Source organism: Megalops cyprinoides, chromosome 6 (genome assembly GCF_013368585.1).
Source record: "Megalops cyprinoides isolate fMegCyp1 chromosome 6, fMegCyp1.pri, whole genome shotgun sequence".
NCBI lineage: Eukaryota > Metazoa > Chordata > Actinopteri > Elopiformes > Megalopidae > Megalops > Megalops cyprinoides.
The window spans coordinates 37,134,280-37,148,417 of NC_050588.1; the positions used below are offsets into that span (position 1 = coordinate 37,134,280).

At 39.9% G+C, this 14,138-nt stretch overlaps 1 protein-coding gene across 1 annotated transcript; it reads left to right on the forward strand.

The window, feature by feature from the left end:
- Nucleotides 1-1,010: 1,010 nt before the first annotated feature.
- LOC118778878 (neuronal acetylcholine receptor subunit alpha-4-like) lies at nt 1,011-12,462 on the forward strand. The gene is made up of 6 exons (XM_036530659.1): nt 1,011-1,066; nt 7,008-7,159; nt 8,160-8,204; nt 8,310-8,419; nt 8,964-10,365; nt 12,337-12,462. Exons 1-6 carry the CDS (start codon nt 1,039-1,041, stop codon nt 12,460-12,462), a joined length of 1,863 nt encoding a protein of 620 aa, XP_036386552.1. The 5' UTR covers nt 1,011-1,038.
- Nucleotides 12,463-14,138: the final 1,676 nt, after the last annotated feature.

The window sequence follows — 14,138 nt, forward strand, 5'->3', positions numbered from 1 at the left end:
AAGGAAAAATATAATCTCAATGAAAAACCGTAATGAGAATAAAAATCCTTGGTTTTCTCATGCAGAGGGGAGAAACAGTGCTAAAGCTTTTCTAAAAATGCCATTTGAAGTTGACCATTCTGGTTTTGCAAAGTGATGGACTGACAGAAAATGAGAGGAAAGATTGTAAAGAGAGGATGTGAAGCAGAAGAGAAAGAAAGGGAGTGCGCATTTCTATTCTCTCAAATGAAAACCTTTAAGCCTGAAGGATGAATCCTTCCCAGCAATAAAGACTGGAGAGTGGTGGACTGTATTCTCCTTGCATTTGAGTGAAAGACTGCTGCACCTCTCCCCATATGGACAGACACAATATCTCTCTCTCTCTCTGTCTCTCTCTCTCTCTCTCAAACACACACACACACACAGTCTGGCCTGGACTTTGAAAAGCAGCTTCTCACCAAGACACGCAATCTGAGGTGAGTGAGAGTGAATGAGAGCATGAGTGAGTGAGAGAGTGAGAGAGAGAGAGAGAAAGTGTGTGTGTGTGAGAGAGAGAGAGAGAGAGAGAGAGGAATAGCGGAGCAGCACTCTGCATTGGATTGGAGCAACAGCCAGGGACTCGCTGAATGAGACTGTGGCTGTCAAATAGCATAAATGAGTCAGGTGATGCCCTCATGCTGCCAGCAACAACAGGCTCACAGAAGGGACACGGAATGCTGGATGGGAAGAGTCGATGGACTCAAAGCATCTTCATTCATATGTTAGAAACCTGTTCGTATTGAGGATAACATAAAAAGTATTTCTGGCATTTATTATCAGTTATAACTAATTTTCTAGTGTCAAGAATGTACAAGAATGATATGATATGAAAAGAAAAGAAATAAAATAGGACCTAGGCAGGTGTGAACAGAATCTCTATAAGAGGGAAGAAACAGGACCATCAGGTCAGGACAGGACAGTCTGCAAACTGTGAAGTTGATCTGGTCGAAACAGGAGAAAGAAGACTGCTTGAATTGTTTGCTGAGAATGTCCTTCACTAAATGCTTTCATATTTTGGGCATGCTGCTGTCTTTTCCTCTGACATCAGGTAAACCACAGTTTTACTGAGACTTTTACATAATTTATTTGTATTGATATTTCCAGTCTACCAATACATATTACCCTGTTCTTCAGTGTTTTTATTGTGGAATAGCATGATGATGCTCATCGTTTTACACAGACATTTTAAACTTTGTAGTTTGTAGTCTCATTTATATATTACATTATATATCTATACATTTATATGACATGCAAGTTATTAATAAAATTATAGGCAGCAATTTGAGTGACAAAAGTATAGATCATGTTGAGCTGAAATGTTCTCTATTCATTAAAATGTATTTGTGCCACAGTGTTGCAGGGCAATCTACTTAACGGAATTATTTATAGAAAAGGAATACAAATTTATTATTTAACTGGAACCTGAAAAGAAACAAGAGAAGAATGCAAATATGACTTTGAAGGTATGGACTTTTTATTTAAGACGAAAGGGGAGTATGAGTGTAACATGATTATATTTTATTTCAGGTTAAGAATAAAAACACTCCACTGGTTGTATGTGGGGAACAGAGCAAAATCAGTTATATCACCAGCTAGTCATGTGAAGTGCAACTTAACTGTGCAATCATTCTGACAGGATACAGCACAATTATGCTAAAACTTAATATCTGAATATAATATAGAGAATGGGTTGTATCCTTAGTGGTGTTACTTTTTCATTAAAATTAATAAATAATTACATATGTTAATTAGTCAAGCATGCAGCTTTTTGTGCAGGACAGTGGTGTATTGATTGCAACAAAAACTTCAATAAACATTATAAATCAATATTTATAATGTTTATTGGATGAGATATTACTGACATATTGAATGATTTATTTCTTTCCTGTTCATTTATGTATGAGAAATGTAATGACGTTTATCAGTTGGCATATTTAATCTCTTCACTTTTTAAAAATTTCTCATGAGTTTGTTTTATATAATATTCTTTTTCATGTTGTTCACCTAAACTACTGCATAATCCCTCTGCAGGGGTTATGACATACAGAGCAACAACGGCATATGAAGTTAATAAAATCTCAAAAACGAAAAATAACTAAGAGCTAAATTGCCCCTCAGTATAAAGTTATTGAAACACTATTCAGGAAAATGTTTTTCTTCTGGAAAAATATTTGCAATATTACAACAGTTAGTTATCTCATCTTGTGCCATTTTTCTGTGCAGGCAAAAAGTAATTATCGTGAACACTTGTGCTGGGAAATTTGAAAATTGCCAAGTCATCTTATAGGGAAATGGAATTCAATGACAACAAAAAAGATGAGCCATATTCACTTGAATCAGCTCTATCTTCAAAAAGATCAGTCAGGTTAAAATGGACAGGAAATTGGAAAAGGTGTGGCCTGAAATCATGGTTGGACAGGCTGAAAGTGGGAGCTATTTCAAAGAGCAAGTGATGGCATCTGGTGCCAAACCTTAGAGTGAATAATGGATACCTGGTTTATGCAGTATTACATGAACAGCGTAATAGCATTTCCTTAATATGATTATGCTTATTTTTTACGCTTTTATGTTATATATTATATATTATACTGTATGCAGACAATTTTGACATAATAGGGAATAGGCAGGATCCCTTGGTAAAAATAATAAGCAATCTGTTAAGTGAGTAAAAGCTACTGAAACTATTAACAACAAGTGATGCAGTTGTAACTGAAACAGATTCATTATTTTCATATTTCTGGAACCAAGTCTCTATTTTCACTGTGATATTCTCATAGCTATTAAGATGACTGACAGCTGGAATCTGGTCACCTGTATTGCTCACAAAATACATCAGCATTCCTTATTAAAACTTCAAAAAGATGGATAGCTGCATTTTGTCCTGTTCAATCCAATGTCATCAGATGCATGGGGTAGACAGTAATATATTATGCGACAAAACCAAAGGAACAGGTCATCATGCAGAAGCATTGAAAAGTAAAACTGACAGGCCAGAAAAAAGAGCAGAATTGTGAGAAGATAGCTAAACATACCAGTTGAAATGTTAAATGACTCCATGGATGGCTTGCCAAAAAAATGCATGAATTCGAACATAAAAACTACGGCAAGGGGATAAATTCAAACCTTCAGGATATTTGTAGCACTTTAAGAAATCAGAAATCAGCAATAGGGGCTGTGGTGGTTTTAATGGACAGTCAAGTGACCTTCTGCTTAGTCTGTACTAATTGTAAGTCGCTTTGGTTTAAAAGTGTCTGCAAAATACCAGATTGTGAATTGTAATTGTAAATTGTCTTGGTTTCTGAAGAGAGAGACAGAGTTTGGTGGGTATTTTGTAAGAACTACAGCAAAGATAGAAAAGACAGGGCTGTGACACAACCCAACATCATCCTGCAGTAGCAGACATGAACTTTCAAACAACACATTGTAAGGCGCTTGAACCCTGACACTATGTTTTGGTGTGGCATACTCCCTCACTGTGACCACAGGGGAAGAAAAGGAAACCAGCAACTGAGAGAGAGAAAAAAAAAAACAGCTCCGTCATTAAAAACAGATAAAAGAAGAGAGAAGATATGTCATCATTGCTTTCTATGAGCTGACATAAAACCACAAAGATCCTCCAGACAGAAACCAGAGAATTCAATGCAGGTTCTCATTTGGGCAACATGGTGACCACTCGTGCCCTGACCCTCCTCTTTAAAAATACACAGTGCAGCTACCTGTGAATCCATCTGCTGTTTGTCTCCACCCCTAAAAAGCAGATCCAAAGCACACAGTATAGGTTCGAGCCAATGGGAGTGGCCTTTCTCTTGGTCATGTTACCTAAGAAACACAAAGCAGCAGGCATCAGTGGTGTCAGTCTTTTTTTATTTCAAAAAAATATCATGAGGTACATACTATAATCTCTCTCTGTGAGAACCACTATTTGTAACCTATACATGTCCTGTTTGACTGCACAAATTGCCATGTGACACTATACCAGCACCATACAAAAAGCTGGAGATGTATTGCTGGACGTAGAAAGCAGCTTTTGAGATTAACTGTGCAACTAACTGTTACCACACTGGGCAACCAGTGCTTTTCACTCAGTAAATCATTTCTTTCAAAGAATTAAGTGGTCTCGGGTGTAATACAATCTTTTTATCTCTTTCAGTTTTCATTGTTTAATCACTTAAGGCTGGAAAAAATAGTGAAGGTCAGTGAAGGAGAAGTAATGGTAACAACCATTTTGTTATGTTGGGAAAAAAAAAACACACAAAATAACCAAAAAGTAGATCAATTTATAAAAGTATTGATCCAATACATTTAAAAACAGCAGGGCATAGCAGACATCAGGAAACTGAAGGACTCATCTATTCTCTGTGATTAATGGACAATGACTTTGGAAATGTAGAAAGGGCCCTCTGTTCTGAAAAGAAAATTGAAATTGCGCAGAGCCAAAAGCTGATCTGTAAGAATGCATTGATTGCTACATCAGTTACACCGATTTTAAATTTGTCGCACAATTTGTAAAGTTGTACATATCTCGCTGCCTTTATTTCAAAGCTGTGCTTACTTATACATGACTGAGAACATCAGTTATTACCTCTTTAATACATGAATTGTGCACCGAGGTTGTGAGGCAGGCAGTATTGTACAGCTAATTATTCTACAATATATGCATAAAATCACATTTTTAAAGAATTGCAGTAAGTTTACTGTGCATTCAGTATGATTAAATGTACATGTATTCTTTGGACAGTAGATCTTGTATAGGCAGTATGTACCCTGGATCAAATATTTTACTCTATGTTTACACATATTTCATAATAACATATTTCCAAAAAATATTGATCTTTGTTATAACTTATCAGAATACCTGAACCTGGGTCAGCTTAGCTATGTGAGTAGGCACAAAGCGTGGTCCCTAACTGATTGATTATACATAGACTTATACAGTACATGTGTTATTGACAGACTCTCTGCACTTGCTCTACAGATGACAGCTCATCACATTTAAAAATTAAAACTTCTTGATGCTGGAATGAGCTGTCAGTGAAGTTTCATAAAGCTGTTTGTTTTCAGTTTCTTGAAGGCATTTTAACACTTGAACTATTTATGCATCAGACCTCTTTATTGACGATGGTAAAGCATTTCATTTGGAGTGGTAAACAGGCTTCATTCTGCTCTGTGTAGTCCTCCCAGACAGGTCCCTTTGAGTATTCCTGACCTCTCAAGCTCTCTCTCGGTCATTTCCATCTCTCAACGCTTTGACTCACCATTCACTATATCCGCTGCTACAGGAGATTACTTTTTTGTCTATTTATTTATTGCCATTGCATCAATGTGAACCATCTTCTTGCACAAGGCAATAGGCCAAGGACTATAGGGCACTTTTTAAGCAAGGTACAGCAAGTTATGAAAAATATTGTGTAAGAATGAAAAAGACATAAATGTTTTAATACATAAATAAATGTATATATTATGTTTTCCTGAAGGTTAAGGAGAAAGGGCTTAAGTGATTATATCAAATGTCATCATGGCTGGTGCTGCTGCAGTTCTGTTTACAAAACATTTTGGATTAATGACAGCATTAAATAATCATTAATCAAAACATAAATTATGCAGCTTAAAAATGATCCCAGGCTTTATGAAAAGGCTCCTCGTGAATTAATTGAGAATCTCATCTGAATGTCTGAAACAGCACGCAAATGACATTCAAGATCACGAAATGTGTACTGTGTCAGAAATTGCTCATGATTAAATAGTTAACTGGGGTGTCTCAGATCAGAAATTCTGAAGCCTCAAGTGAAAATGCATAATTTCAAGTCCCTGAAAACATGTCAGTTGCAGGCTTTTCATACCACATTGCACCACCTATCAAAGCCCTATGTATGATTCACAGACGCAACACAACATTCCCTAAGATATCTACGCTGTACGTGTACTTTTTTCCGCAGTGGTAGATCAGGCATTTGAAGTCCTCAGAGTTGTAACCAGCGCTGAGGTCTGAGCATCTGCCACAGGGCACGTGCAGGTCCAGCAGACCGCATAATCAAACACACAGTTTACAAAAGAAGGGACAAAAATAAAAATAGAATGAAATGCGCCATCGGGGCCAATACTGCATAAAAATCTTTTTTCTTTTCTTTTTTTTTTTTTCTTTTTTTGCAGTCCCGGGTGTTTCAGTCCTGATGCCGTCCTCTTCAAAGCAGCTTTAGATTTAGCCAGAATCACAGCACAGATAATGATGTGCGGAGGGCGGTGATATAATGATGCAGCACCGGTCAGGACATTTCCACTGCATTTCAAGACTTTCAAGAAGTGTGCTAGGCATCAAATGAAATGTATAACTGCACTCATGCATGCTATACCTTTTCATGAGTGTGTTTCATGTATTCGTCTAAGTCATTATAAAAATAATGTATATGGATTTTGGTTACATGGTTATTGATTAAACGGTTCTGTCAGTTTCACTATTGACAGTGATGTATTTGAGTGCTGTCACAGTAGCGTTACAACAGTGAGGACAGTGGGGATGTTTTCTTTTCCTTGTGAAAGAACTTTGGCTCAGTGTAATTTTGAGTAAGGTCAATGCAATTTACAAGTTCAGCATATTCATTAAAAATGATATCTGACTCCAGGAGAAGAGTGATATTTATCTTTGGTAATTTTACCTCCTGACAATGAAAAAGGAGGTCATCAAAAAAGGAATAAAAAAAGTAAATCGATATCAAACAGGGAAGCCTTTAATACACATACCTGGCACAGGCTAAGTAACACAAAAAAGTACATGAAAATGTTTGTTGACCATAACCTAAGTAGATTATAACCCTTACTTGGAGGGTACTACATTTGGCTGGCTATGCCTGTTTCTCAATCTGCATTAAAACAGGCATAAGCTAGTAACAAGGTTTTACCATACCACTGTAGATGGAACTTCCTCTCAGGCATGTCTGAGGATTGAAATAGCTGTCTTATCTATGATACCCCCCCCCCCCCCCCCCCCCCAGTGTGCAGCCACACCCACCTAAGGGCCCATGCAGAAGAGAGACTCCTGAGGAAACTGCTGACCCGCTACAACAAGCTGTCCCGTCCGGTGGCCAACATATCCGATGTGGTGCTGGTCCGCTTCGGCCTGTCCATCGCCCAGCTCATAGATGTGGTGAGGACCCTCTCCTTTAACCATTAATCGCAATTTAGCAGCTACCCAAAAGCACTGCACTTCTGATGGGAGAAGAAATCTTGTGCGGACATATCAGAAAATGTTCGATTATCGTTTTAATTGTGCTGGAAGTCGCTCTGGATAACAGTGTTTACTAAATGAATGCAATGTAATGTAAATGTCTTTTGTTGCTACTTGCTGGGATGCTTTCTTGGGATGCTTTTTGCTGTTGAGATTCAGTATCTACAGTACCAAAGGAGACATTGCTGGTGAGAGTTGTAGCTTTCTGCTTTCAGTTGCATTTGGTCAGCAGTATCTCCTTTCAATGACTGATAAACTGGAACCGGAAGAAGCGCTTGATCCCTAACGGTTAATGCAGAGACCATTTGCTACAAGTAGTTAACTGAATGGCGGGAGAGGAAACCTGCCGGATTGTGACCTTCAAAATCCGTGACGCACTCAAAGTTCCGGGTAGGAGATGTGTTAAAGACATTTTAGGTGAGACAACACCTGTTGATGGAGTTGTGCATCCCAGAGGACAAATTCGTGATGGAGTGAGAATGTCAGGACAAAGTATAAGGTGAAGTGTGATACGGGCTTCTCTCTTCAGAGCTGGGCTCTAAGACTCCCAGTGCTTACGCAGCAGAGATTAAGAGAACAGGAAAAGCTCTGCCTACTCTCTTCTGCTACCTTATTTCCCAGGCTTTGACGGACATGATCAGAACGTCACCCTTACTCACTTTGAAGATTAATTTCCAAAGGGGAATAGATGTGCACATGCCGCAATGATTGTTGATGTCTAATGTTGGAGGGATATTTGAGAAACCCTTCATCTTAATTATATTTTACTCCCATAAAAAAACATTAACCTTTACTACCTAATGAAAACATACCAATGGTAACATAGTATTGCAACAGTTTCATACCAATCCTATTTTTTTTTTTATATGATCGCCTGTATCATTTATACGTATCTTTACATATTTTTTCCTATGTATAGGATGAGAAAAATCAAATGATGACAACCAATGTCTGGGTGAAACAAGTAAGTCGTAACTGCAGGAAGTGAAATGCATGTTACATTTCTGTTTGGTTACATCAAAACCACACCTCATGCACAATTTTAAATATTTTATTCCTTTTCCAACAGGAGTGGAATGATTACAAACTACGATGGAATCCCCAAGAATATGAAAATGTCACCTCCATTCGGATACCATCTGAGCTCATCTGGAGGCCAGACATCGTCCTTTATAATAAGTGTGTTTTGCATTAACAATTTGGATTAATTTCATCTTAAATCACTAGTTTGTAGTTTTGTAAACATGATTGCAGCTCATCAGTGTACCGTCATGACACGCTTCCTCCCACACATTACCTAATAAGCTTTATGAGTTGTACTACTGCTGCTATTAATAATAATAATTTGTTACGTATAGAATGTTGAAACCTCCTTAGCCATGGTGACTAACGCCATGGAAATTGAATTGAATGCTCATTAAAGCATCCCTCTGAAATCAAAAATCCACTTTTGTATAAATAGTTAGCACTCTGCGAAATCACTACAAGGAACAGAAAGGATTCTTTAAGGGATAACCAGGACAGAAAATGGTTACTCTGCATACAGTATGTAAAACATTAAAATTGTTGTCAAAAATGCTGTACATCTGCCTCAGGTGTAATTTAGTCTAATGCTAGTAAATCTGACTTTTTAGGAATTCAACATCTTGGATTATGTCTCCATCTGCTCATGAGCGCTAAGTTATAAATCATTTGCTTGGAATGTTTTTTTTTTTATCTCTAGTGCTGATGGAGATTTCGCCGTGACTCACCTGACCAAAGCGCACCTGTTTCACGACGGCAGGATCAAGTGGGTTCCTCCCGCCATCTACAAGAGCTCCTGCAGCATAGACGTCACCTTCTTCCCCTTCGACCAGCAGAACTGCAAGATGAAGTTCGGCTCCTGGACCTACGACAGGGCCAAAATCGACCTGGTGAGCATGGCAAACAACGTGGACCAGATGGACTACTGGGAAAGCGGGGAGTGGGTGATCGTGAACGCCGTGGGGACCTACAACACCAAGAAGTACGAGTGCTGTACGGAGATCTACCCGGACATCACCTACTCCTTCATCATCCGCCGGCTGCCGCTCTTCTACACCATCAACCTCATCATCCCCTGCCTGCTCATCTCCTGCCTGACCGTGCTGGTCTTCTACCTGCCCTCCGACTGCGGGGAGAAGATTACGCTCTGCATCTCAGTGCTGCTCTCCCTCACCGTCTTCCTCCTCCTCATCACCGAGATCATCCCGTCCACCTCCCTGGTCATCCCGCTGATCGGGGAGTACCTGCTCTTCACCATGATCTTCGTCACCCTCTCCATCATCATCACCGTCTTCGTGCTGAACGTGCACCACCGCTCCCCGCGCACGCACACCATGCCCCACTGGGTGCGCCGGGTCTTCCTGGACCTGGTGCCCCGCTTCCTGTTCATGAAACGCCCCTCCACCGTCTGCAAGGAGAGCTGCAAGAAGCTCATCGAGATGATGCACAAGAGGGTGAGCCAGCCGTCCGTCTGGGCCGAGACTGAGGCTGAGCCCTCGTTCCCCGTCTCTCCGTCGGACGGCGGAAAGGACGCTGTGACCCGCTCCCCGTCCCCGTCCTCGGCCCCGTGTCTAACTGCAGAGGAACGCCTCCACAAGACACAGCTGCTGGGCAAATCTCCCTCCAGCCAGTACTCCATTCTCCTGGAGGAGCCGCCCCACGATGGGGGATTCTCTGCCCCCTCCCCCTCCGCCCTTCTCCGCCGCCTCCCGCCCTCGGACGAGCCCCGGGCCCGGCCCAAAATCCGCTCCCTCAGCGTGCAGTACACCCTGGGTGAGAGGGAGCTCGCCCCCAGCTCCGCCCGGTGCCGCTCCCGCAGCATCCAGTACTGCTGCCTGCACGAGGAGTCCTCCCAGAGCAGCGGCGGCGGCGCGTGCCCCGCCCTGCAGCGCCACCCGCTGGCCGAGGACGCGTCCTGCGGGGGCCGCGCCCCCTGTAAATGCTCCGCCCGCTTTGACTCGGCCCCGCCCTCTGCCAGAACCTCCAAGGTGTTCAGCACGGCGGAGCAGCACCTCCTCCTCATGTCCCCCTCCATGAAGCTGGCCATCGAGGGAGTGCAGTACATCGCAGACCACCTCAGAGCAGAGGATGCTGACTTCTCTGTAGGTTTATTTTGTTTATGTGCTTACGTCTGCATTAAATTTATATATATATATATATTTTTTTTCCACAGTAACAGTATTTCTGTGTGTATATTACTATAGATACAGATATTGATATAGATATAGATATACATAGTGTAAAGGAGCACTGTTCCTGTGAAGTCAAGATTCAAGCATATTTTGCTTAAATACTACTGTGACAGCACTCAAGTACATCACCGCCAATAATGAAACTGACACGGGGAATGAGTTATCCTAGGATCGAAATGTTTTATGGCATCACGCTAAATCAGGCATAGGTCATATATTTTGCTTAAAACAAAAGTAAAAGGCATGCTGTTACTAGTGATCCAGTCCAGACTGCATTAAAATATATCAGTCTGACGTTTTAAAACATTTAAGCAAATGTCATAGTTCAGGCACAGATCATATATTTTGCTTAGAATAAAAGTTTTCAATCTAAATACTGAAGCTTTATTTAAATTATCCAGAAATGGCCCTGACCATTGTTTTTTTAATCATAGTAGTAATGATTTTACCAAACAAACGCCATGTGCCGGAACACTGAACCACATCCAATACATATACAACAACTGCTATAATCTCAATTTCAACTTTTTTAGCATTGTTTTCAGGGGGTAAAAAATACAATAGAGAGCCATTTTGTTTGTGCTTGTCAGATTAAGTTATACTTTCTCTGTTCAAGGTCTAAGGTAAACAACATTACTCTATGGTAATTTGCATTGATTTAGAAGTATTGATTTAAACAAGAAAGTCGTTGGGGGTGCCTCTGAATCCAAGAGTATTTGCATTGTTCATTTCTCAGGGGTCAATGAATGCACCCAGTGAGGTGTATTTTCTGCTTCCCACAGTCAGGTCTGGCGTTCCACGTTTTCATTATTTTCGTTATGAGTTTTGTGAAGACCGCACTTGCAATTTGCTAATTAATAAAAGGATCCAGGACCCAGGAGAAATTTCTCTACCTTGAAAATTGCAAAATCAGTGTAAGATTACAATGTTAAGGCCCCACATGTACTGCATGTTGAAGGGATTGGTGCTTAGGTCAGCTCTCTGCTCCCCAAAGGAATTCTGATATTATATATTCACTCATACTGTAGGGACGCTCGGTAGCTGCTCATACTTGGAGGTCTTCTTATAAATGACTTTCATGCCATAACATCACGCACGTTGCAGAAAATGCCATACCTCAAAGCACAAAGCTCTATTTACGTAGTATTAATATCTGTCTAAATAAGAATAACTGTTCCAGCATCATTGCAATTCAAAATATAATCCATCTTCGGCATACATGCATACACCAGTAGACGTAGAAGTGCTTAAAGATGCTTTAAAAATTGAAAAGCTTGACTGAAGTTTGATTTTTGTGCTGATTTTATATGCAAGTTTAAAACACTTCTAAATCCATTCTGCCACAGTAGGGTTGCAAAATCACTTAGCCGTTATCACAAGTTATAATGACACCTTTCTGCTTGACACTGATCCATATCATGTAAACAGTCCAAACATATACAGTAAGTGAAAAAATGCATGTTCATTTCTCTCCAAGGGGATGAGTAGTTATTGGAAAATACTTAGCACCAACAGATCAATCCCTTTAAATGATTCAAGCCACTCATGTTTGACTCATATTCTCGAAAATGGGCAGCAGTGTAGCATAGTGGTAAGGAGCAGGACTTGTCACTGAAAGGTTGCTGGTTCGATTCCCCACTGGAGCACTGCTGTACCCTTGGGCAAGGTACTTAACCCAGAATTGCCTCAGTAAATATCCAGCTGTATAACTGGATAATATTGTAACCTGTGTAAGTAGCTCTGGATAAGAGTGTCTGTAAGTTTGCATCATATAAGGTTAACAGATGCTCATATCACTATCTGTGGAGTCTTACAAGTAAGTAAGTATATTGAAGGCTTGAGGGTTACAAATTGAAACGTTTGTCTTTCCTTGCTTTTCAGGTGAAAGAAGACTGGAAGTATGTGGCGATGGTGATAGATAGAATATTTCTCTGGATGTTTATTATAGTGTGCATTCTGGGTACTGTGGGACTGTTCCTTCCTCCCTGGCTCGCTGGAATGATATAGTGTGGATGAAAGATGCAGAAAATGGAGAGAGACAGACACATCCGGCTCTCATTAATTCAGAAATGCCGGATTTTCTCTTCAGAGGATGAATGTTTATGAACATGGGTTGTTGGGGGCATAGATGAAACGCATTTTGCTGTTTTTTTATGCTGTGTTTATGATTTTTTTTTTATTATTTCTGTGTCCAATAAGCTGTGAGTCATTGCGTATAGTACTAAATAGGACATTGTTTTACCTATCTGCTTTTATTAAACACATACATTTTTTTGTGACGTGACCAAAACCCATAAAAATCCTTCCTCTGAGTTACAAGTTTACTCAGTTTGCTTAAAAGTGCAACTTTGAAAGGGAAAGACATAAACCATCCCTTGTCTCAGAAAAGGTGTTATTTTGGTTTGCTTTACTTGCTCAACAACACAATTCATTTTGTTAATTGCAGACTCATCCCTTCCAATTCCAGAGGAGATTGAGTACCTAATTGGAAACTGTTTATGGAAAATATTTCATTACTTTGGACTATTCAGATCAAAGTGAAATTTAGCTGGTCTAAAGGACACTTTGTGTCAGAAGAAAGACAGAGATGTGAAATTCATATCAGACCATATCATGTCAGATAAGTATTTCTATTACAAAATAATTTATTGTTAAATAGCACAATTAGCACAAATCTTGCAATATTTTAAACAAATAAAGTAATTTATTTGTTTCCCTTACGTCTCTGAGCTTTCCCAACTGAAAACAATTGGTCGATTAAGTGTCCCGGCAACACTTCTTCGTTATGCAACACCAATGTCTGTCACCCTTCGTAAAAGCCTTTCACCGACAACACAAACAACTAGTCCTGGACTGCCCTCATTTCCCAGGGTTCCACAGTTTCCTCCAAGTACATTTCTGCAGCCTCAGTGAGCAGGATGAGTATCGATCCATTTCCTTAAGGTAAGTTCATCGAGCGCTGTCTTCACTGTGGTTATTTATTTATTTATTTTTTCTTTAGGTTAGGTTTGCTATATTTATCTATAGTGTCAGTTCTGAACCCAGCAGTACTTGAACCCTCAAGAGAATAAAAGTGGCCAGAACTGCAGGGGTATAGGAGACCAGTCTATGAGCAAAATATAAGCTGAGCAGATGGAAAAAATGAAATATGCATAAAAATAAAGATGAGGTGAGAGGATGTATGTGACAGCTCATACTGCAGCCAATAGACACACCAATTGAAAAAGATTCAGAACCACTGATCTATAACATGATTGGTCTTAAATAATGTACTGAACGTTACATTATTCTCCATTTGTGTTTTTCTCTCTTAAATGCATGTTTTGGTCATGTAGCTTACTCGTGGGCTATCTCTTACCATCACAAAGGTTACGGTTAACGGTCACATTATGACCTTACTCCACAAATACTGAACAAACAACAGCAGCTATGAAGATGGGTTGTTCATGTATCAGTCATTTCACCGTCACAGTGCACTGAAGTCAGTGGGAAAACCCTACTGTCATGAAACAGAAATTGTGACCTTTAGGGAATTGCCACCTTAGATATTACATTATTTCATAAAGTGTTTCTGCAATACCATAAAAGGCTGAATAGCATATGATGGCTCAAATGTAATGCATGATTTTCATATTTCATTGCTGTCATTCGGCAAACCCCCTTATCCAGGGTGACTTAAATAC